At 38.2% G+C, this 21630-nt stretch overlaps 2 protein-coding genes and 2 pseudogenes across 3 annotated transcripts; 2 read left to right on the forward strand and 2 right to left on the reverse strand.

Moving 5' to 3' along the window:
• Positions 1-1678: 1678 nt before the first annotated feature.
• LOC114718440 (ubiquitin carboxyl-terminal hydrolase 2) lies at positions 1679-5309 on the forward strand. The gene is made up of 3 exons (XM_028903748.1): positions 1679-2115; positions 2389-4159; positions 4920-5309. The coding sequence occupies exons 1-3, from the start codon at positions 1905-1907 to the stop codon at positions 5152-5154; spliced, it is 2217 nt and encodes a 738-aa protein (XP_028759581.1). The 5' UTR covers positions 1679-1904; the 3' UTR covers positions 5155-5309.
• A 1086-nt stretch (positions 5310-6395) lies between these two features.
• LOC114718570 (F-box/kelch-repeat protein At1g15670-like) lies at positions 6396-7707 on the reverse strand (annotated as a pseudogene).
• A 4704-nt stretch (positions 7708-12411) lies between these two features.
• LOC114718525 (probable polyamine transporter At3g13620) lies at positions 12412-14232 on the reverse strand (annotated as a pseudogene).
• Positions 14233-17755: 3523 nt separating this feature from the next.
• LOC114718437 (uncharacterized) lies at positions 17756-21006 on the forward strand. Of its 2 annotated transcripts, XR_003737818.1 has the most exons (4): positions 17756-18008; positions 19065-19445; positions 19753-20537; positions 20659-21006. XR_003737818.1 is itself a non-coding variant. In XM_028903742.1 (3 exons), the coding sequence occupies exons 1-3, from the start codon at positions 17879-17881 to the stop codon at positions 20460-20462; spliced, it is 1221 nt and encodes a 406-aa protein (XP_028759575.1). In that variant the 5' UTR covers positions 17756-17878; the 3' UTR covers positions 20463-21006. The 2 variants fall into 2 exon arrangements, 1 of the variants encoding a protein (XP_028759575.1); XM_028903742.1 differs by having other exon boundaries at positions 19753-21006.
• Positions 21007-21630: the final 624 nt, after the last annotated feature.

The raw sequence follows: 21630 nt of genomic DNA on the forward strand, positions 1-21630 counted from the left end.
CTTGGAGCTTGCTCTTGTTTGATTACTTGTTTCTGAAATTGAGAAATGACGGTAAACAGCTCCCCCCCCCCCCGGGGCCGGGTGTTTAAAATTTGTCTCTCTACTTTAAAACTGGTAAAATTTGCTCGGTCGCACTTGCTCGATCTGAAGCTTTCAAGTTTTGCATGTGGTCTTAATCCAGTTCCCATGCTTTTGTATTGACTGGCTTTATTTCCTAAGTTATTACTATTGAAAAGAGTCCTTGGCTAGGAGCGCAGATACCATGTAAAAAATCATCCTGTTTTAAAGGGTATATTACAGTTGATACTCAATAGATTCCCTCTAAGTTAATGTCTCTCGTGTTTCAAAGCTCGCATTAAACCTTCTTTAGTTTGTTTGTCTTCTTTTTTGGAGGAAGGGATGGTCTGTTTAATTTTCGCCTAACATTGTCATGGTTTTGTTTTTTCCGGCGGAATTACTCATATGACTGTTAAAGCACCTTTGCTCATACCTTGAATGATATTAGTCTCTTGACGTCATTTTTGTGATTAATCGGATATTTGAGAATTGGAATTGTCTGCGTAATCATAGTATTAATCTTTGACCATTATGAAATTGTTAATATATGAAACTTTTTGGGTTTTTAACATTTATGTGATTGTTTTTATCAAAATTCGAAATTAAAAAAAATAAAGTAGTTTAGTGGTGACATAAGGGTGACACACTTTAAACCATATATATCAAATTGATTTTGAATCAAGTGTACATGAAACGTTTAATAATACCTCTGCATCGAGTAGGAATCCTAGGATCAATTTAGTGTCTAGCAACATTTACCAATGAGTTCTTTGGACCTTTGCCCTCATTTTGCTATCCCAAAAAAAAAAATTGCTAAGTAATTTTCTGGTCATGTTTTATTGCAGAAAAAATATTTATAGTCACATTGTTTCTTATATTCATTGATGAAACAATGTCAGACTCAAAACTTGGAAGTTGTCCAGCCTATACCATTGCTTCATGTATCTTTTTGATAGGCATCACTGCTAGCATCCTTTCAAGTAGACTCTACATGTGACATCATGAGCATCACCTATCTTTTTTGGTTCTGTGACCTCATAAGATGATGATATGATTGGCATTTGGCGGCAAACAATAATGAGGATGCTGTTACGCTATTATGTTCTGTGAAAATCCGACTTTTTTCACAACAACAAGCCTCTGCTATCTGTAGAAAGAGGATGCTATTGTGTATTTTTTGTTAGTTTGATTCCTAGTTGTAATGTATAAATGCATGCCTAATGGATTTTATCATGCATAGTAACAAGTAAGAAAAGTCTTGTTTGTTGCGAGAGGGATTTGTTATCTAAAATTTTGACTGTTGACAATAAGTTTATTTAGGCAGGCTTCACTGATTGTGTTTAAATTACAGGAATTGATGGGTAAAAGAGTTAGAAACAAGAGACAAGGTTCTACTAAGGGTAAGCGTGATGCTACCAATACCCCAAAAAAGTTGTCCAGTCGTACAACCCAACTGTTGAGTCAGTCAATGATGCAGTTTCACCTGTAAAAGAGATAAAATATTGTCCTCATCTCAAAAACAATGTTAATATAACTAAATTATCTGGAAAGATGGGTCTTCTGGATCCACAGGCATAAAGTGTGAAGATTGTAGGGAAAGTGCCGCAGATCGGAAGGGAAATAAAAAAAAAGGTAAACGTGGGAATAAGAAAGGCACTGCTTTAGTGGATTCAAAGTCTGAATCAAAAGCTATATGGATTTGTCTAGAGTGTGGTCAATATACATGCGGAGGTGTTGGGCTTCCAAAAACCCCTCAATGCCATGCAATCAAACACGCCAGACAAAGTCAGCACCCCTTGGTGGTCAATTCTGAGAAGCCCCAGCTGTGCTGGTGTTTTGTTTGCGATATGTTTGTCACTGCTGAGAAAACTGAGCAGAATGATGAAAAAAATCATGTTCTTTCTGATGTTATGACACTGTTGAGAGCACGACCATCAGACCAATCATCAGCAGATGTTGAGGATTTGTGGTTTGGGAATGGCAGCATCACTACTGAAATTAAATCAGGAACTTCTCTGGCAGGCGATTCATACGGGAAAGCAGGTTATGTAGTCAGAGGTATGACTAATCTTGGTAATACTTGCTTCTTTAATTCAGTCATGCAAAATCTCCTAGCTTTGAATAAGTTGCGAGATGACTTTCTAAAGCTAGATGCTCCTTCTGGGCCTTTGACTAGTTCCTTGAAAAAGTTATTTATTGAAACAAACCCAGACTCAGGATTGAAAAGCATTATAAATCCTAGATCATTTTTTGGTTGTGTATGCTCAAAGTCTCCCCAATTTCGAGGATATCAACAGCATGACAGTCATGAATTGCTATGTTGCTTACTAGATGGGCTGGGTTCTGAAGAACTAGCTGCAAGAAAACAGAAGGATGCTCCTGAGAAAGATGGAATCTTTTCCACTGTGACTACTCTAGTGGATGCTCTATTTGGGGGTCAATTATCAAGTACTGTATGTTGCATTGAATGCGGGCATTCCTCAGTTGTGCATGAACCTTTTCTGGATCTCTCACTGCCCGTTCCTTCTAAAAAATCTCCACCCAAGAAGGCCCAATTAGCATCTCGATCCAAGAAAGCAAAGTTCCCACACAAGAAAGGTGGGAAGACTCGGGTGAAAGTCAATAGAGATGCCAGTCCCTTGCCCGTTCAAAATTTGGCAACCCAACTATCAAGTGATGAATCATCCTGCCCTGTGAAATCTAGCATATCAGCTGGTGAAGAGGTGGCGGCTTGTTCTGGGGAATCTACAGTATTTGGTCCTGTGAATAAAAGCAGCCCTGCTGAATATGAGGCCTCAAGTTCACCCAATTTAATAACTGCTCAAGACTCTGGACATGCTCAAGTCCTTGAGAATGGTACAGGGAAAGCATCAACTTCGTCAGGTGATTTTACATGGTTGGATTATGTGGAAGCTGGAACCATGACAGATGAAAGTGGGTTCTTTTCCAAGAAGATGGATGTTGCTGTGATACAGGATGATGACAGCAAGGAGGAATCGTCAAAAGAATTCCCTGCACAGACTAGCTGTGAATCTAGTAGTCAGATTTATTTCCCTGATGAGATGCAAAACCTTAGGCTAGATTCTTCTTCAAGGAATGGGTGGGAAGATGAGGTTCCGTTACAAGTTCAAGATACAGAAGTGCTGTTGCTTCCATATAAAGAAGAAATTTCTTCTGCGGGGGAGATCACAGGGGGAGATGGTGAAGCATCCTCAACAGTTTTGGGCTGTGGACAAGAAGACCTGGGATTTGATGGCTTTGGGGGCTTATTTGATGAACCTGAAGTTGTTGCAGGCCCTGCTCCTAGACCTTCGAATAATGAAGTTGAAGCAGGTTTTAATGCTGGAAACAGCAGTGAGTCTGATCCAGATGAAGTAGATGATGCAGATTCTCCAGTCTCTGTAGATAGTTGCTTGGCTCATTTTATAAAACCTGAGCTTCTCTCAAATGAAAATGCGTGGCATTGTGAGAACTGTTCAAAAATTCTGCAACGTGAGAAAGTGGAAGCAAAAATGCAGAAAAGCAAGGTATTAAATGGAGAAGAGACTGTAAATGATGCTGACCCCCTGCATATAACTAATTCTTGTTCTGCCAAGGTCGGAGGTGTAAGTAATGGTAATGCTAAAAATGACAAAGTTAGAGACAGTTCGGTTTCAGATGTTAAACATTGCAGAGAGTTAGAAAATGGTCAAATGGATGAGTTGAGTACAGTTGATAATAAGGGGGAAGATGAGACGGTTAAGAAGAGAGATATACATGATGGTGAATCTTCAGGTTTTCGCAAAACTTGCAATGAAGAAATGGGTATAGCTGCTGATTCTTGTAGCATACAGCATGCAACTGGAGATATACAGGAAAGAAATTCCCAGCTATTGAATCATGAAAACCGGGGCTCGGGAGTCACTAAAGATGAAGAGGTGGACACCAAAAGTATGAAAGTGAAGAGGAATGCAACCAAGAGGGTTCTTATTTATAAAGCACCGCCTGTTCTAACTATTCATTTGAAGAGGTTCAGCCAAGACATTCGAGGCCGCCTAAGTAAACTAAGTGGCCATGTCAGTTTTAAAGAAACAATTGATCTCAGACCATATATGGATCCAAGGTACTTATCTGAACTATCCTAGATTTTGTTTGAACTCTGAACTTTATACTTTTACTATGGGCATAATGAGCTGCATGGCTTCTTTTGTTTTGCTTGTTCTTGATATAATCTGATCCAATCTAGTGTAATCATTGCAAGTATTAAGTTTGCTCGGATCATGAGATAATTTTGGAAATAATCTATTTTCCTTGTAAAATTATTGTTATCTTGGACAAAAGAAGAAACTTTATTGTAGAGAATAATGGAAAAGTACAATGAAGGATGAGACATCCTCGCAAAGAGAAGCTAAAACAAAACGGAGAATTTTAAAGTGCGACAAAGTTGTCCATTCTCTCTTCATGTTGGATAAGAGATTGACCTGCTCAGTTCTACTTTGACTGCCTGTAGTTTTGCGATATTGGGAACGTTGTTATTGATTATTTTTCTAGTTGTTTACGTATGATTGAATTTTCTTTATTTCCTATTGGGGGGGTGGTTTGTTAATTTCTTGTGCAAAGTTCAAGTTGTGGGGCGTGCATCTGTTGGGCAGCCGTGATTAGGTTCTGTAGGGTTCGAAAGCGAGGCTTGCATTTGGTTGTGCATTATTGTCATGGAACCAGATTAGTGAATACCTTGCCATGAAAATGTGATGGTAGAACATATGTAATTTACATGTCAAGGTGCCTTATGAAGTATACATTTGGTTAAGCTCCACACCCCGAGAACTGTAATCAGGTTAATGATTGAAAGCAACCATTTCTTTTGTTGGCTGAAAAAACAGGTGCATGAGTGAAGAGAATCATGAATACCGGTTGGTGGGCGTGGTGGAGCACTCGGGAACAATTAGAGGGGGTCACTACGTTGCCTATGTACGAGGGGGTCAGGGGAACAAAGAGGCCGATGAAATGAGTGAGAATTGCACATGGTATCATGCAAGTGATGCCTATGTGCGTCAAGTTTCCCTTAAAGAAGTTCTTGCCTGTGAGGCTTACATCTTATTCTATGAAAGAAGCTGAGTGTATCATTTACTTTTTTGAGTTGAGAAGCCAATTTACATACATAGATACATGCATATATGCATTTGTGATGCCCATTTTTTTTGAACATATAATGAGAGATCCCCATTGTACAATGCGACTTTATACACTATCAAATATCAAGTTTTCCCTCCTCCTCTGGTGCCCAGCTTCAGAAATTATGCATCCTCTTTTGTTCCATGTTGCAACTTTAGGGTGGTGATTTTTTATTTTTTGGGGGGCAAGTGGATGGTGATATTGTTACGTTGCGGACAACGAAACTTCATTCTTCTGTACGTGATTGGAGCTGAGAAAGATCGTCATTAAGAAAAGTAAGCATAGGTGGAAGATTTTCTGCGCCATCCTCTCAAATATCGGCGGGCATCCAATGAATGTAAGAGGCAAGTGTCAAGTGTAATTTATCGCTGCTGATAAACAAATCCAAAACTCCCGTCATAGCTCTTCGGGCTTGACAATTTTGGTCGTACTTAATTACGTAAAGGACACGAAGGATCAGCTAAGCTTGGATATAAAATGTCTTGGGTTTTGTTGGGCTACAGTTATCAATGTCAGGAAATGTAGTTACTCATGTATTTTAATTTTTGAATTTCTGAAATGAGAAAATCACGATCGCTGCTCACAAATGTGTTGACATTTACCCCGTTTTTAATATAAAAGTTAGTTGATTAATTAAAATAAAGTTAAAAACTAATTTAGTTAGTTATTTGTAATAAAATATATGTTATCTTTTCTAAAATATCTTTATTAATTAAATATATTAGCTATAACTACCATTATTACAAGAACTACCTTAAAAATAAATAAATATGAAAACAAAATATTAGGAATCTTATATTTAAGATCAAATAAAAATCAAACAAATTTTTATACTAGGATTAGAGATAGTAGATCATATATATATATATATATCTTTTTTCTGGTGAGGTTTTTATATATATCGTTTTTTGAACATATATACATATCTTTTGCCATAACATGCATGCGTGTGCGCGTGTGTGTGTATCAAGTCATTGTATTTTGTACATATAATACTATGCGCATGTGCGTGTGTGTGTATATATCAAGTCATTGAATGTTGTACATATAACTATTGACCAGGCATACAACTCTGCCCAAGCAAAAAAAAAAAAACAAACAAATCGATATTACTTCACCCAAAAAAAAAATCACTAAGGGGTGTTTGACAATCTTCAAACCATGGTTTCAAAAACACTTTTTCGTAAAATGAGATAAATTCCTCTACTTATTTACTTCGTAAACCGTAAAAACACTTCTGAAACTATAGTTTGGTTTTTATCCAAACAATGCTTAGATCTCAACACAGCACCCTGACTGAACAAAACCAGAAAAATCATCAGGTACAATAATATTCCTCAATTTACAATTCTCCCCTTCTTGCAAGTAGAACCCGTGCTGGTCCCCTTGGTACTCCGATCCAATCACCATCGTCGTTGAACCCAGCATCACCCCGCATACCCCAACTCGGGGCTCCGACTCTAGCTCGCCCCAACTCACCAATGTCCCGTCCCTCCCCACCCCTACGCACGACCTCGGACACCGACCCGCTTTCCAGACCCCTTCCACCCGCCTCCACTGACCCGACCGGAATTCGTACGCGTCCGCCGACCCTTCGAACATCCCTTGCTGCTCCGTCGGATACCCGCTGATCACCCAGAACTCCTCCCCGACCACCCTCCCTTCGCACTCGTCCCGTTCTTGACTCATCGGCGGCAACTCCGACCACTCGTTCTCGACCACGTCGTAAACCGACGCCGTTTTGAGCGCATTCTTGTTCTCGTCGTGCCCTCCCGCCACGTAAACCCGATCGCCGCAGGATCCGATGGCGAAGAATGACCGCCTGGACGGCATCTCCTTCCCTCTCCTCCACTGACTCGTCCTGAAATCGTAAACGAACACGTCGGTCAGGGGCTGGTAACTCACAGGGTCCCAGCCTCCCATGAGCACCAGCTTCCCTCGGGAGCTGGCGGTTTGACAGAAGAGAGGCAGCCCGAGAGGAAATCGGGAACAGGAGGGAGACGTTCCCAGGTAAGGCTGAGCGGGTCGAAGACGGTGATGCCATAAGGAGGCGAGGAGGTCAGCTTGAGATCATGGGCTAAATACTGAGGAGGAAGAGCCTGAATCAAACAGGCGAGGTTACGAGTGCGGCCGGATTTCTTCCTGTGGCGGTAGAAGAAATGGCTGCGGAGGAGGTGACGCCAGTGAGGGGAGACACGGGAAGCGAGCGGGTAAACGGAGAAATGCAGGCGGGAGAGGCATTCGAGTGCGAGATCGTGGGGCAAGTCGGGAATCAAATCCGGGGAGTGCATTTGACCGGAAGAGAATACGTGTCTTGGCATTTGAATCTCTGCTTATTTCGGAAACACAGGGCTGGCATTTGAATCTGTGGAAACTGGAAAACGAGGATGGGGGCTATTTGCAGTTGTACGTATTTATACTCCACTGGGATGACTGGTTGTTACTTCTATTCTATCCATTTATCCGTATTTCCAAGAAAACCATCAGTCGCGCCTCATTGACGTTGCCCCTGCCCCCGGGCTTCTTTTTTTTTTTTTTTTTTGAGCTGAAGCCCCCGGGCTTCGATCTAACAAACTTAATTGCAATTCAAACTTACCATCATTAAAAGTCCCTGAATGAGTTAGAAAAATTGTAAGTACTACACATTATGATTATTCGCGATCCTTGTATAAATATGATGGCTTGGTTTTCTTATCATGAAAAATTTTATGAACGGCTTCATTTTCTTAACAACACTGTATGATAAGATTAGGGTGTGGGATGTTCTCTCAGGTTAGATTTTATTGTGTTTCAGCCTCCTGCGATGACTGGGCGCCCCTGCACTGGGGCCGGAGAGTGAAAGCGGATAGGAATAGCATGCGTGTGGTGAAGAGTGAGGAGGGGACCGAGTTGATCTGGACGGACGAGGGACTGACACGTGGGACCGAAGTGGATTGACCTCACTTAACAAAAATAATGCATCGCCCTCGTTTGTCTCCGATATTTTCATCTTTGAAGTCCCCATCAAAACACCATGCATGTGCATATATGTTTTTTATTGAAAATTTTAATTTCTTACAAAATTATATATATTGTTAAGGAAGGATAGAATGATCACCATGTTTTAATTAGAGAATTGAGCAACATAAATACAAATAACTATTTTTTTAAAAAAAATGAACTTTTTTTGTATTTTCGACGTTTTTATTTGGATTTTTAAGAAAAAAATTCCACGGACTAATATGCTGCCTGGCAATGCTTTTTTTATTTGGGGGGGGGGAGGTTGAAGGGTGCCCCATAACACGCTGGCGAGCACTGCTATTGAATGTGATGTTAGTGTAGATGAAGAAAGCATGAGAAGAGGGTATTTGGATAGAAACCAAACCATGGGTTCAGAAATATTTTTACGGATTACAAAGTAAATATATAGAAGAAGTTATCTCATTTTACGAAAAACTGCTTCTGAAACCGTGACCTTGAGAATGCCAAACACCCCTGAAATGATAATGTATGGCTATGAGATAGAAGAGGGACAATTTAAGAATGTATGGGGACGGGTGAGCGCTGCAACAGTGGAACCCATCATTGAGGCTAGAGGTTACAGCTGACGAGGTCATGGTTATCTCATGAGATTTTGATCCTACCCCCTAGTTTACTCTTACAAATTAAACTGTGCTCTTTTTATCATATTTAACTGATTTAATCAGATTAAAAATTAAATAAATTAGTTAATTGTAAAAAAATAACATGTTTATCTTAAAATATCATAATTATTTTTTTAATATTCTTCTCACTCTTCTATTTGATTATAATTATAAGAGTATTAATAGGAGTTACTTAAAAAAATTAATAAATATGAAAACCATATCTTACATTTAATACCAAAATCAATAAATAAGTATAGCACACGTGCTATACTGTGGGGGGGGGGGGGAAATTATAGACAAGTGTTCAACATATTAGCGGATAGAAGCTCTGAGTACAAGTGAGTGTAGTGTGCAGCCGATATGAAGGAGTGAAGACCGAAGGGCGATCAGCGAAGCCAAGGACGGCCTAATGAAGAGATGGTAAACCCAAATTGAGATAAATAAATAAAAAATTATAAATAAAAACCTCTCAATATATAAAATTACAATTTAAGATTCTAAATTTAAAAAATAGTTTCAGAAGAGCCGGTTCTAAATTACAAATATATAATGTCGGTGAAATGTCCCTCAATCAAATGACAAGTTGACTATGAAAAATGACAAGTTCACTTTAACGAATGACAACTTCATTAGACCAAATCACAATTTGACTGAGGGTATGTCAAATGATAAATTGACTACAGGAAACGACAAATTCATTTTAGTAAATGACAACTTCAATAGACTAAATCATAATTTAACTTAAAGACATTTCAGACATTAAACCAAAATTTCATATTTACAATATCGAATTGAGTCTAAAATTTAAGAGTCTCAAATTGTAATTTTACATATTAGACGGTTTTTATTTATAATTTTTTCTAAATAAAATTTGACTTCATTTTTATTTTTAAAATCTAATATCAGTAGCTCTGATTCTTCAAATCTGATTCCATAAAAAAAAATACTGTTATAGACGCTAAAAATCTTAAACAAATTATACTGAGAAACTAAAATTAAAAGCTAAAAATAGTATTAAACCCGTCAAATGATGAAAAGAAACAAAGGCGGGCACAAGACGCAATGATTATGGAGTTTCCCATCTTGTCGCGGCTTGCCTTTTGTTTTCGCATCGGTTTTTTTTTTTTTGGCTTTTTGTTTAAATATATATATATTCTCACTTTTTAAAACGCAAGCGGGGGCCGACCAGATTACCCTCACACTGTAACCACAACCATGTGACCGCAAATTCTGATGCCCCTTTTTCTTTCGCGTCGCGTCAGTGCGAACAAAGCCCACATGCAACAGGAAAAGTTCATTCCCAGTGAAAATAACAGTGCGTAATTTTAGACGTACGCTGCCAAAAAAATATTTCCAAAGTGCTTATTTCAACTTTCCTATGATACATACTACTATATGTAAGGTGTAAGGTTGGGGCTTGAATCCGAAGTTCCTTTTTGAACCGTTGAATGGTTTGGAGAACAGTGCAGGGAAGAAGAATTGCCTTAGTAGGAAGCACGGATGAATAAAGAAGTTAAAGAAGAAAAAAGCGATGGGAAATATAAGAGAAGGTTTAGAAGAGTGATGTTTGGGTTTAAACAGTGACAGGCATGGAGGAAAGCAAGATTCCTTGAAGAAACGAGACGCAAACCAAATGGTCATACGCAAAACAAATGATAGCACGTGACTCGGTTCCATGTAAGGAGGGCGGCCCCATAAGCCATGATGAGTTACCTGCTGGTGTCTCTTCAAAAGGTTGCGATGCGTGGTTTGGACAGGAAAGTCAAGGATGCAACTTTGAGTTTGAAAGAAACAGCAGCTTATGTGTGTGAGCACGGCACTGGGAAATTTCCATTCCAACAGCAGAATATGAAACATCATGCATGCGCAGCATCTGTGTGTTTCCCAGCTTGTTGCACGCTTTTTACTGTCAACTTGTTGCCTTCATAATGCCTTCTCCTTATCCTCTCTACATATCCACTGCCACGCTTCACTTATCCTCGTAAATCCCTTATCGCTAACATTTCACTTCTCAACCATTTTACTCTCTTTTTATTATTTTTTCCAAAACAAGGGAAATTGGTTAAAAACTCAAAATACAAAAACATTTGATCTCAATGACTAGTGTTTGTATTGAACGTCCTCACTGGAAATCATGTTTCGGCGTGAAAACGTCAAATTATTTTTTTGATGAAAAATTAAAGAATCTTAACCGGAGACTGTACCCAGGTCTATCAAAATTCCTGAGAAAAAAATTTATCAGATATTTATTCAGATACGGACAGTTATCCCGATTCGGCGTATGATTTCAATCACGCATTCATCATCACACGCGGCTCAACCTCTCTCATGTAATTGTTACTGTCTTCATCTCAACTCATTTTAAGTTTCTCCACTTTTTCCAAATTGCCCCGGATGGAAAAGCCCTAGCTTTGCAGCAATTTTTTTTTCTACTTTCCCTGTTGGACATGTATTATTCTACCCATGCCAATTTCTTTCTTTTGCCCTCGTAGTGGCCCTACTCCCATACTCACAATGGGTCGGCCGTGCTGTGATGTGGCCATTTGCGTGTTCCGCCCAAATGGGCATGCTATCCCATTCCTACTTATCACTCACCCCACAACTCTGCGCTTGCAAGCCACCGCCCACCAGCGTCTCTCTTCCTGTTCCCCATATCGCATGTATTACCCCTAATCAAAGTCAACCTGTAACTAATTAAATGCCACAGTTCAAGATCCTCACGCCTCCCATCCTATGTGCTTCGGCCAAGCCAGACCGGAAGTCAAACTGAAAAAATTAATGGGTTATTGTTTAATTGATCGGACCGTCCGATCAAACCGGTAACATAATAATTAATTTAAAGCAATATTATGTACATGTAATTAATATGCATGAAAAATATCAAATTATTAAATAATTTAGAAATACATTTAAATAGTCTAAAATTATATAGAAATCATTAAAAATAGACTAAAACCTTATATATTTAAATTTATCTATGTTTAAAATATTCAATAATATTAAAAATTATTAATTCATTCGAATTAAAACATTATTTTAAAAGCTAGACCAGACATCAAAACAAAAAAGCTAGTGACTCATAGTTTTAACATCACAATATATGAAATTTTCAATGAAATAATACTATATGATTATAAATAGTCTAAAAATATTAGGATATTTGAAGGGAGTCAATTTTTTTTTATTTTTCTTCTATTTTTTTTAGTCAAGCTAAAAAACCATCCAATTTTCTAAAAACCCTTTCGATTCTTAGTCCAACTCTGAGTTCTGACTTAATGACGACTTAACTCCGATCTAATCCGATCCAATCATATGAATGATTTTTTAGTCTAAACCGAGTTGTTAATGTGTCCGGTTAACAGTTCAACTCATCGGACTGTCCGGTCTCATCCATTTCTTTAATCATTGGTTTAAAGTTTTCTTAATATTCTGGTGCCATTAACTCCCGAAAAATAACAATAAACAAATAATTAAAAAAAAAGTGTAGTTGTGCGCGCCGTGATTTGATGAATCGGTGCCTGACACCTGTGAGTATTTCGTTTCTGTCTTTTCAAGAGTGGTATAGGCAGTGACGTATGCTTTATGAATGCATGCTTCCACTCAATAATGAAGATAAGGGATACATCGATCTAAGACCATTTTACATCACTTCCTGCATCATAATTTTAACCTCAAATAATAAAGAATTCATAAGAACCAACCAGTTTCTTCAGCAGAAACCTCTTAACCTTCCCACATCATCAATTACTATTATATACACAATCACGACATAATATAGAGCTCAAACAATCCCCAGCGTCTATAAATTACGGCCGTCCTCATCTTCCATCGCGTCTACTGAATTCATGAATTGAATCCAGTTCTTGGCCTTGCAGAGATTCAGGAAATAATATAACACAATGCCGAAAGAAGTCAGGAAAGCACTGACCACGTACACAACTTTGCTAGCAACAGCCATCACAACTAACAGAAGCACAGATGGCACCAAGCACATGATGACCAGACATGGGAATCCCATTGGAACCTCAAATGGCCTTTTCAGTGACCGGAACTTCCTTCTCAGCTTAAGATAAGAAAGAAGTCAGGAAAGCACTGACCACGTACACAACTTTGCTAGCAACAGCCATCACAACTAACAGAAGCACAGATGGCACCAAGCACATGATGACCAGACATGGGAATCCCATTGGAACCTCAAATGGCCTTTTCAGTGACCGGAACTTCCTTCTCAGCTTAAGATAAGATGCATACTCCAAAAGCATCCCCAAACTGTACAAGAAATTACCTGTAGATATGATGGCCGTGAAACTCAGGTTAGACATTGCGAGCGCTATTACTGTTGCTGCCAAAATGGCCATCCAGGGAGTATTGAACCACTTTGCTCTTTCTCCGAAAATTCGAGGTAGAAATCCTAAATCTGCCATACCCAGAACCTGGTATGCTGCGCTGCTCAATTGAGCTTCATATAGCCCAACAATGGACAGAACAGCCCCAATTTCCATCCAGACTTTCAACCACCCTCCAGCAACCATCTCGGCCACATCTGCAAAATACCCATCAACCCATTTTTCCTGATCAAGCGGTATGGCTCCTGTAGCAGCAAGCAAAGGAATTATATAACCTAAACATGTAAGCAACCCGGAAGATAACAAGGCCTTTGGGAATGTTTTCTGCGGTTTCTCAATTTCACCGGCCATAGTACTAGCACTGTCCCAAAAGTTCAAATTCCAAAAAGGGTGTTGAGGTACAAAGTCCAATTCTTCTTCACACCCGCCTGACCCAAACTTAACCATCGGCTGGGATCAATTTTGGGGATTGAAATCAAGGACAGCAATACAAACGGCGTCAGAGAAACAACTCCTAGAGCCACAGCAGTATAACCCACTATAGTCAGACCAGTATAATTCAGAAAAGACAGAACAACAGTGGAGAAAAATATGGACAGGTAGCGAGGTAAGCCAGAAGACAAAGAAGGAATCACCAGCTTGACATAGTCTATGCAGAGAACAGGATACGAAGCCAAGTTTATGACCGCACTAAAGAACTTCCAGAAGCCCATGAGAGAGCCCCAGAAAGGCCCAAAGGCTTTATTGACCCAGATGACGAACCCTCCATTGCCGGGGAAGGCAGTGGCCAGCTCCGCAGTGACAAGAGCCTCCGGGATGCTCCAGATGAAGGGGAAGATGAGGAAGCCAAGAATGGCCAGGAGCGGCCCAGCAGCCTTCACGGCGGCCTCTTCACCATACGGACCGCCAGAGACCTCGAAATAGATGAGAAAGACAAGAGGAAGGAGAGCTAGCTTCTTTGGTGAATTGAGGACGGTAACGGCTTCGGGTCCTTCGTTCGGCTCGAGAAGGTGTTGTTGCTGGGAATCCTCCATGAGGGAGTTGTGTATGGGTGATCGGTTTGGAATCTGGATCTGGAGGGTCTTTGAATTTGTTGATTCCAAGAGGGGGAGGATTTCAATAATTAGGGACAAAGTCAATTGCTTGCAAGCACAGGCACTGGTGCTCTCTGCGTCCACATCACAAATACCTATCAGGCATTCATGTAATGCTTGAATTCCAAGCCAAGTGACAGGGAAGAGTCCAAGTTGTTGTGAACTAAGATGGATGGATGGTGCGGCTTTACGGATGCCCTCGCCCGTACATATCGAAGTGGCAGCTGAAAACTCATGGCTCCTAGTGCGAAAATACTCAGTTCATTGCATACGTATCATTGTGATTTGTAGATAAGGAGACCGAAGGGCTAATCACCCAATGCCTATTAATGTCGTGTGATGACTGACAAATCAAAGTCAAGGATCGTCCCTCCATAAATTTGACGCATCCCTTTCCTGACTTGTTACTGGGAATCGGAATTCGGGTTAAACTGTGATATGAAAGATTCGAGTAATTATTCTCGTTCCAGAAAGAAAAGAGACTCGAGTAAGAAGTGAGGAGATAGAAAGATAGGAGCGTCGCTGTCGACGTCACCGTCGCGAGCTGAGATTCCAAAAGGCAAAAGCGATCAAATAAATATAAAAAAATCTTTTAAATTATCAAATTATTTTGAAACCTGAAGAAATTTACAAGAGATTTTATTTATTTAATTACTAAATTATTTTTTTAAATATTATTAACAATTAAAAGAACAGATTAATAATTTAAGATATAACGATAACAATTTATAGCATATTTTCTCATAGCATCACAAAATGTAGTGCATAAGTTATCAATATCTATCACGATAGTTGTTAATTGTTATACCTTAAGTTGTTAATTATTGCACTTTCAGTTGTCATATATATTTTTTTTAAAATAATTTGATAATTAAATAAATAAAATCTTTTCTAGTGAGATCTCTTAAAACTTTATAATAATTTGATGATTTCAAAAAAAGCCTTTCTACTTTTAATTATCTTTGATAGGATCTTATTGTAATTTTTCCTGCTCCTTTGAATCTTTTCCCCAGTTCGCCTGCCCCATCCCTGGATAGTATTAGGTACTCACTATCTAGTGAGTCTTTTTCTTTTTTCATTTATTTCGAGAGCAAATGATGTCTTTTTTGAAGTGTTCTTAAATCATACTATTGTGATCAAAATTAATACTCGGTATTCCAGTGCTGATAAGTATTATGACGAGGATAAAAATAGCATTCGCGATCTTGATGTTATTTTTTAATCCTATTTAACATCATAATTTTATTTTAATGTAATTTCCTGATATTATTTTTTTTATGGTTTCAATATTTTGATTTTATTTAATATGTATCCAACATGCTAAACAGTAAATAAGATTAAAGTGTTAAATATAACTAAAAAATAATATTAAGATGTTAAATGCTATTTACTTTTATAATTAAATGGAAGATTTGAAACGAAGATAAATTAACAACCAAATGTATTTTGTAGAATATTCTGTGATTTTTGGGGGTAAATGAGTCAAATAAAAAAAGTGATGTGATTTACCCGAAAAAAGCGGCTAAAGGCCAGTTGGTGGTGGCCTAAGGTAGACGATGGGACGTTGAATCTGCAAGATCGCATGAATCTTTCAAAGTTTACAGATTCTTTTTCTTTTTTTTTTTATTAGGGAGGATTATAATCAGAACTCAATAAATAAATTTAATTATCTTAAAATCTATTGATAAGTAAAGAGTAAATAATGGCAAATTTTAGAACAGAGAGTAATAACAAGTTTAGACTGCTCACTTGTGATTAGGGTTTTTTGATAATTTTTTTTGGGCTTCTTAATAATTATCCTTTTTTAATACTCTACATGCCATGGACTGAGGAGATTCGATATCTTTGAATAAGAGTATTAGCGGTGTTGTGTTTAATGGCACTAAATATTTTTTTTAAATATACTTTTTAAGTGTAAGATTAAATTAAATCCTTTATGTCAATGTATGGATGTGATGCATAATTAGATGTGTCGGCTCGGTTGGGGGAAAAAAACAAAAACAAGACGGAGGAGGTTATCCTTATAAGCACATCTCAATATCACAACCTTGCCTTTGCTCCCCCCCCCCCCCAAACGCAATCTCGTGCCCACCCCCTCTTCTTTATGGTAACAAACCTATAAACTAATTTACATATATGGACAAATTCATTATAATTACTTAATGCTTTTTAAAATTTTAAAAAGTACCATTAAAATAATTTACTCCTCCGGTCCTTAATATAGGACCCTTTTAACTATTTTGATTAAATTAAGGATGGTAGTTAAGTTAGGTAATAAATATAGATATCTCAAAATACCCTCGGTTTACACTTCTAAAAAGAAACTGACATTTGAAAAAAATTAGTCTGGTTAACTCGCCTCCTCCGGTACCAACTTCGTCCAAGTTCTCCTGGCTCACGCACCATCCGGTACCAACGTAGTTAAGTTTTCTGTTTGATTGGGTAAAATATAAATAGAAGATTATATTTTCTGGGCACAAAGAAAATAGATAGTACGATTATTATTATGCTATTCCTCGGAGGTAAAAAAATCCAATTACCTTGAATGGGTATTTGTATGAAAATATTTTTTTTAGATGTTTAAATTATTTTATTAAAAATATAAAATGGTAGAATTGATGTTTGTGTGGAATCAATAAGTAATAAGTATTCATTCACTTTATAAAATATATAGATGTATTATTAATGAATAATGAGTATTATTGTGGTATTTAATTATCTAATGGGGGTAATTTAGGAAAGAATGAAAAAATATGAGAAAAGGGTCCTATATTTAGGACCAAGATTAACCTTCTAATTGGGTCCTATATTAAGGACCGGAGGAGTACTACTTATGGTCCTTAATATAAGAACTAATTGACTAATTTGAATAGATTAAAAAAATTAGTTAAGTTAGTTATTGATAATAAATACGCATTGTTTTTCTTAAAATATCGTTGCTAATCAAGCATATTGATTAGAACTATTATTGTTACAAAAATATTTTAAAAAATAAATATGAAGACAAAATAGATTAGAGTCTTATATTTAAAATCAAAATAAAAGTCAAACGAACTCTTATATTAAGAACCAGATGTAGTATTAATTAGATAAAGCTGTTTACTAAGCCCAACATCCGATTATATTGTCTCATACCTTATCAATTGACCCATCCCAACAAAAATTCAGGCATGCAATCTTTTTTTTTTTTTTTCTGTTTCTTGAAATAAAACAGTAAGTTAGTAACCACCCTATATAATGTTATCCTCGCCATGTTATTATATTTTGTACGGGACTAATAATTAAAAAAATGACATATAAACGTTGGAGCCTCCCCCAGTGGAACCATTTTTTAAAAAAAGCAAGGCCTTTGGGTTGGATCTTGTCATTAATACAGGTGAAAGTTGACCCAAGCCCAAAACAAAAAGCAAAGAAAAATCTAATCTTGCGGGGATATTTAAAATTTGCGAGATCCCCCAAGTTCGTGCCCTTGGGGAGACATGCCCAGAAGTATCTGGCTTCCCTGATTCCCTTGCACTGTCTTGGACCGGGGCCCGTGGCTTGTTTGCTTGTTGAACCTCGAACCGACCGTCGGCACTCGGGGGTCCCGAGGCTTACAGCTATGGAAGCAATTCCTCTTCCGAGCTTCGCTTCTCGAAAACTCTTCCTCTCGCCTTTTCATCCGCCAAGAATTCGCACTCGGATTACCCCCTTCGGCTTTACAGTTCGCGCCAAACAATCTTTTTTCCAGGGTACACTGGTTTACTTTTACAACTTTTTGTTTAAAAAACAATTCTTTCCACATGTTCACTGCGCTCGAAAGCTATTTTCGTTGTCTGTTGGGGTTTGACCCGACATACGGAATTTGTTACAGACTTTTTTATTAGAAACTTGCCATGGTCACCTTGGATTTGGTTATCGTTAGCTCCCAAGTTTATTGATTAATGATGAGTTTCCTTGAATGCTTCCTGATTTGAATATTGATGACACTTGTTGTTGACTGTAGCCTCGGATTTCTGAAATGCGTTACCGCGGGTTCCGTACCAAGCAATAAGGTTAACATGGTTTACATCATTTGTTGACGTTATGCTACCGTGTTGATCAATCCTATAATGAATTGATTATGTAGATCAGCATGCTTGTTTAAGTCAAACATTTTAACATGCGGACCTGAGTAGCTTGTGTTTTACGTTGGCTACTTTATAAATCATTCGTGTCAGAAAACGCTTGGATTTTACTGGCTTCTGATGGCAAGCCACTTCTTATGGCTGGTCTGGCCGATGATATAACTAATCAATTACATAGATTTTTGCTGCTATATAGTATTGGGACTATTGTCTTCCTGTTTTATACTTAACACCTGTTACCTTGTTTCTATAACCGATCAAAGTTAACTCTGTTAACAGTCTTCGATCTTGGCTGCGCATTTTTTTCCCGTGGATTCTGCGGTAGAGTTTAAGATTTGTGCATTTCGTTTTATTTGTTAATAAACAACAAAGTTATATCAATAAAACGATTAAAATACAAGCATCCTAGTAGAATCCCGGGAGTGTATGTAATGTAGATAAGCAGATGAAATTAAATTACAATCAGAGGAAGTAGAAATAGTAAAGGAATGAAAATGGCTAATCAAGTTAGCTAGATCAATGGAAACGCAGTCATTAGCATTCTTTCCTTTCTTTTTGGTTTATTTAGAATGCGGATTAGACCTGGGCCATACGGCCATGGTAATGTGCTTTTATTCTGCATAAATTCTTAACTGGATCTTGAGATCATGAGTGTGTGAAAGGACTATGTTGTTCCTGCAGCCGATTTTCAGAGCTATGTGAAGCCTTCTCGTCTTCTGCCAGGCTCAGAGGTGAAAGTCAGCACAAACACATTAATAGAAAGGGCCTCTTCGTCTCTGAAGGAGGATACCTCAAAGTCTCTATTCAGGGTCAAGTTATGTACCAGTAGCATATATGGCTCAAGTTTAAGTAACTTAAATGCTGGAGTTCTTTTATGCTTGATAGCTGAAGACGGGAATTCAATATTGCAAAGGATACCTGCAAGTTTGATGATGGACCACTCTACAAAAACAGGGGATATAAATGATGTGCTTCATTTCCAAAGAGGTTCCGTTGATGATTTCATCTTTGAGGGACCTAAAATTGGAAGAGTTAAAGCTCTTTGGATTGACGTTGAATCAGGTAATTTGTGAGGAAGGTTGTCTTTAAAGCGGTTAAGATTCAACAGACATCGTTGCTGAATTACAATTTAAGATTACTTTTTTGAATAACACAAGTTTATCTATCTATAGCAGTAAAAGAAAATACCATCACTTTAGTGACCGCTCAAAAGCCTTTGCTCAGTAGTACTTGTTATTTCTTCTGAGGTTCATATGCCACTTTAACATTTTGCACCACAAGTGATGAATCTTATTATATTTGCAATTTCATATAGATTTACGTTTATCAGAACCTTCTAATTGTTCTCTTATTTATCGTCTAAGGTCAGGTCAATGGCGGCTTGGTAGTGTGTCGATAACGGTTCTTAGTTGCGAATTCAATTCATCATTAAAAGAAGAGGAGATATATGAGTACACTGGCTTCCAGTATGACTTTGAGAATGATGATGTTTTGCTTGGGGAAGGAAGCGATCTCGGTGTGCTGGAAATAAGGCCGAGCCTTGTAACTGAGTTAAGTGGGGTTGACCCCCTTGTCTATTTCAGCAAAATTGCTTCCGATAATACCCTGCCTCAATATCCTAAGATATCAAATGAGGATAGCATGAGGGAGTATGCAGATCTAAAATTCTCATTGCTATTATATGATGCTATGCTGGTGTTCTTTGGCACGTCCTTTGTTTCCCTCTCAGTTGGGAAAAATGAAGGCTGTGCTTTCTTGCTAGGTGGGATTGTTGGGTTTTTGTATCTGCTATTATTGCAGAGATCCGTGGATGGATTGCCAGTTCCAGAATCAATCACTGGAGAGAGGAGGGAAAGCAGTCCATTGTTGGGGGGATTGAAGGGCCCAATATGGAGCGTGGCATTTGCAATAGGCTTTGTTTTATTGGCGGCGAGGTATGGTTCGGGAGATTTGCAAGTGAACTTGACCCCAAAGGAAGTCATAGTTGGAATGATGGGGTTTCTTGCGTGTAAGGTTTCTGTGGTGTTAGCCGCATACAAGCCCATGACACTGCATCTGAAATCACCGAGTGACAAATAATTTGCCGCTGGCAAAAGTGGGGGAGTTTGTCACGGCAAATTCCCGAAGTGGACAATTTTATACACAGAAAGGCAGGTAGTCTAAGTTGATAAAGAATACGTGTAGATATCTTAAAGTTGAGTCTCGTTGAAAAGTAACTTCGAAGTCTGATGTATACATTTCTTTCACGATAGGTTTTTTTCAAAATTTTGTGAAGTTAGGAACTTAATATATACATACACAAATGAAGATGGCGAGCTGTCATTGAAAAAGAAAGATGAGGTGAGGGAACATTAGAAGTTTTTGACTCTGATCAGGGGCATTAGCCCACTTGCTTTGGAGACGTACTCTTGGAGGGATCCAGCCAGTGATGGTATCTATGTGAGGGGAACAAGTGATTCATAATTAAAGATGCAAAGACGGGGCTGGCAGAATGCATGTGAATCCACTGCGGAGAGCAAAATGATTAAATATTGATTGGATAATAGTGTACAACAGGTATTCAGGATCCTTGTCCAGAAAATTCGACCTCTCATAATGCAATGACTAAAGTGGTGGAGCCTGACGTCGCATTACATCCGACAGTCTAGAAATAATAGAATCATGTGGTGTTTCTGTGCAGCTTATCTCTTTCTGACTTACCATTTCCTGCGCAAGTGACCGGACTTTGTAGGTGACGCCGAGTTTTTCAAGTATCCAATGCTCATGGAGCGCCCCATTCTCAAACTTGTTTACCTTCACTTCATCCAAATAGTTAAATAACTATCTGTGACGCATGCCATGGCTCATACAAATTACACTGTACAAGCATAAAAAAAGATTCCTCTTTTCTCTCCGCCCGCCATTTCTCCATTGTTGTTACTTGCCAGCTCCTCTGTTTCTTCCTACGTTCGCTCAAGGTCCGGTCACCATTTCGTGTTTTTGCAAACATTGCAAATAATATTTACTACAGGCTATAGTCTTTATTTCATAATTCCATAATATTATCTTATTTAAATAAATCAAATATTATTTTGCATATTTCACAGTAGCTGCGTCGTATAGCCAACAACAACGACAACAAAAAAAGATATTTGATCCATGGATCCAGCATTGACAGTGACAAATGAAATAACGAATGAATGCGCCGTAATTAAATAATGAAGACATACGTAGACTGGGTAATATTTGGTTTAACGTAATAATAATG

Source organism: Neltuma alba, unplaced genomic scaffold (assembly GCF_004799145.2).
Source record: "Neltuma alba isolate B1F8T4 unplaced genomic scaffold, ASM479914v2 tig00011850_pilon, whole genome shotgun sequence".
NCBI classification, from domain to species: Eukaryota; Viridiplantae; Streptophyta; class Magnoliopsida; order Fabales; family Fabaceae; genus Neltuma; species Neltuma alba.

What these genes read in the sequence shown, in the direction of transcription:
- LOC114718440 (XM_028903748.1), top strand. Translation starts at nt 1,905, where the DNA reads ATGTTTGTCACTGCTGAGAAAACTGAGCAGAATGATGAAAAAAATCAT. An exon ending in AGCAGGTTATGTAGTCAGAG is followed by an intron (nt 2,116 to 2,388) that starts GTATGACTAATC and finishes GTTGCTTACTAG; the next exon opens with ATGGGCTGGGTTCTGAAGAA. An exon ending in AGACCATATATGGATCCAAG is followed by an intron (nt 4,160 to 4,919) that starts GTACTTATCTGA and finishes CTGAAAAAACAG; the next exon opens with GTGCATGAGTGAAGAGAATC.
- LOC114718437 (XM_028903742.1), top strand. Translation starts at nt 17,879, where the DNA reads ATGGAAGCAATTCCTCTTCCGAGCTTCGCTTCTCGAAAACTCTTCCTC. An exon ending in CAAACAATCTTTTTTCCAGG is followed by an intron (nt 18,009 to 19,064) that starts GTACACTGGTTT and finishes TTGTTCCTGCAG; the next exon opens with CCGATTTTCAGAGCTATGTG. An exon ending in TTGGATTGACGTTGAATCAG is followed by an intron (nt 19,446 to 19,752) that starts GTAATTTGTGAG and finishes GTCTAAGGTCAG; the next exon opens with GTCAATGGCGGCTTGGTAGT.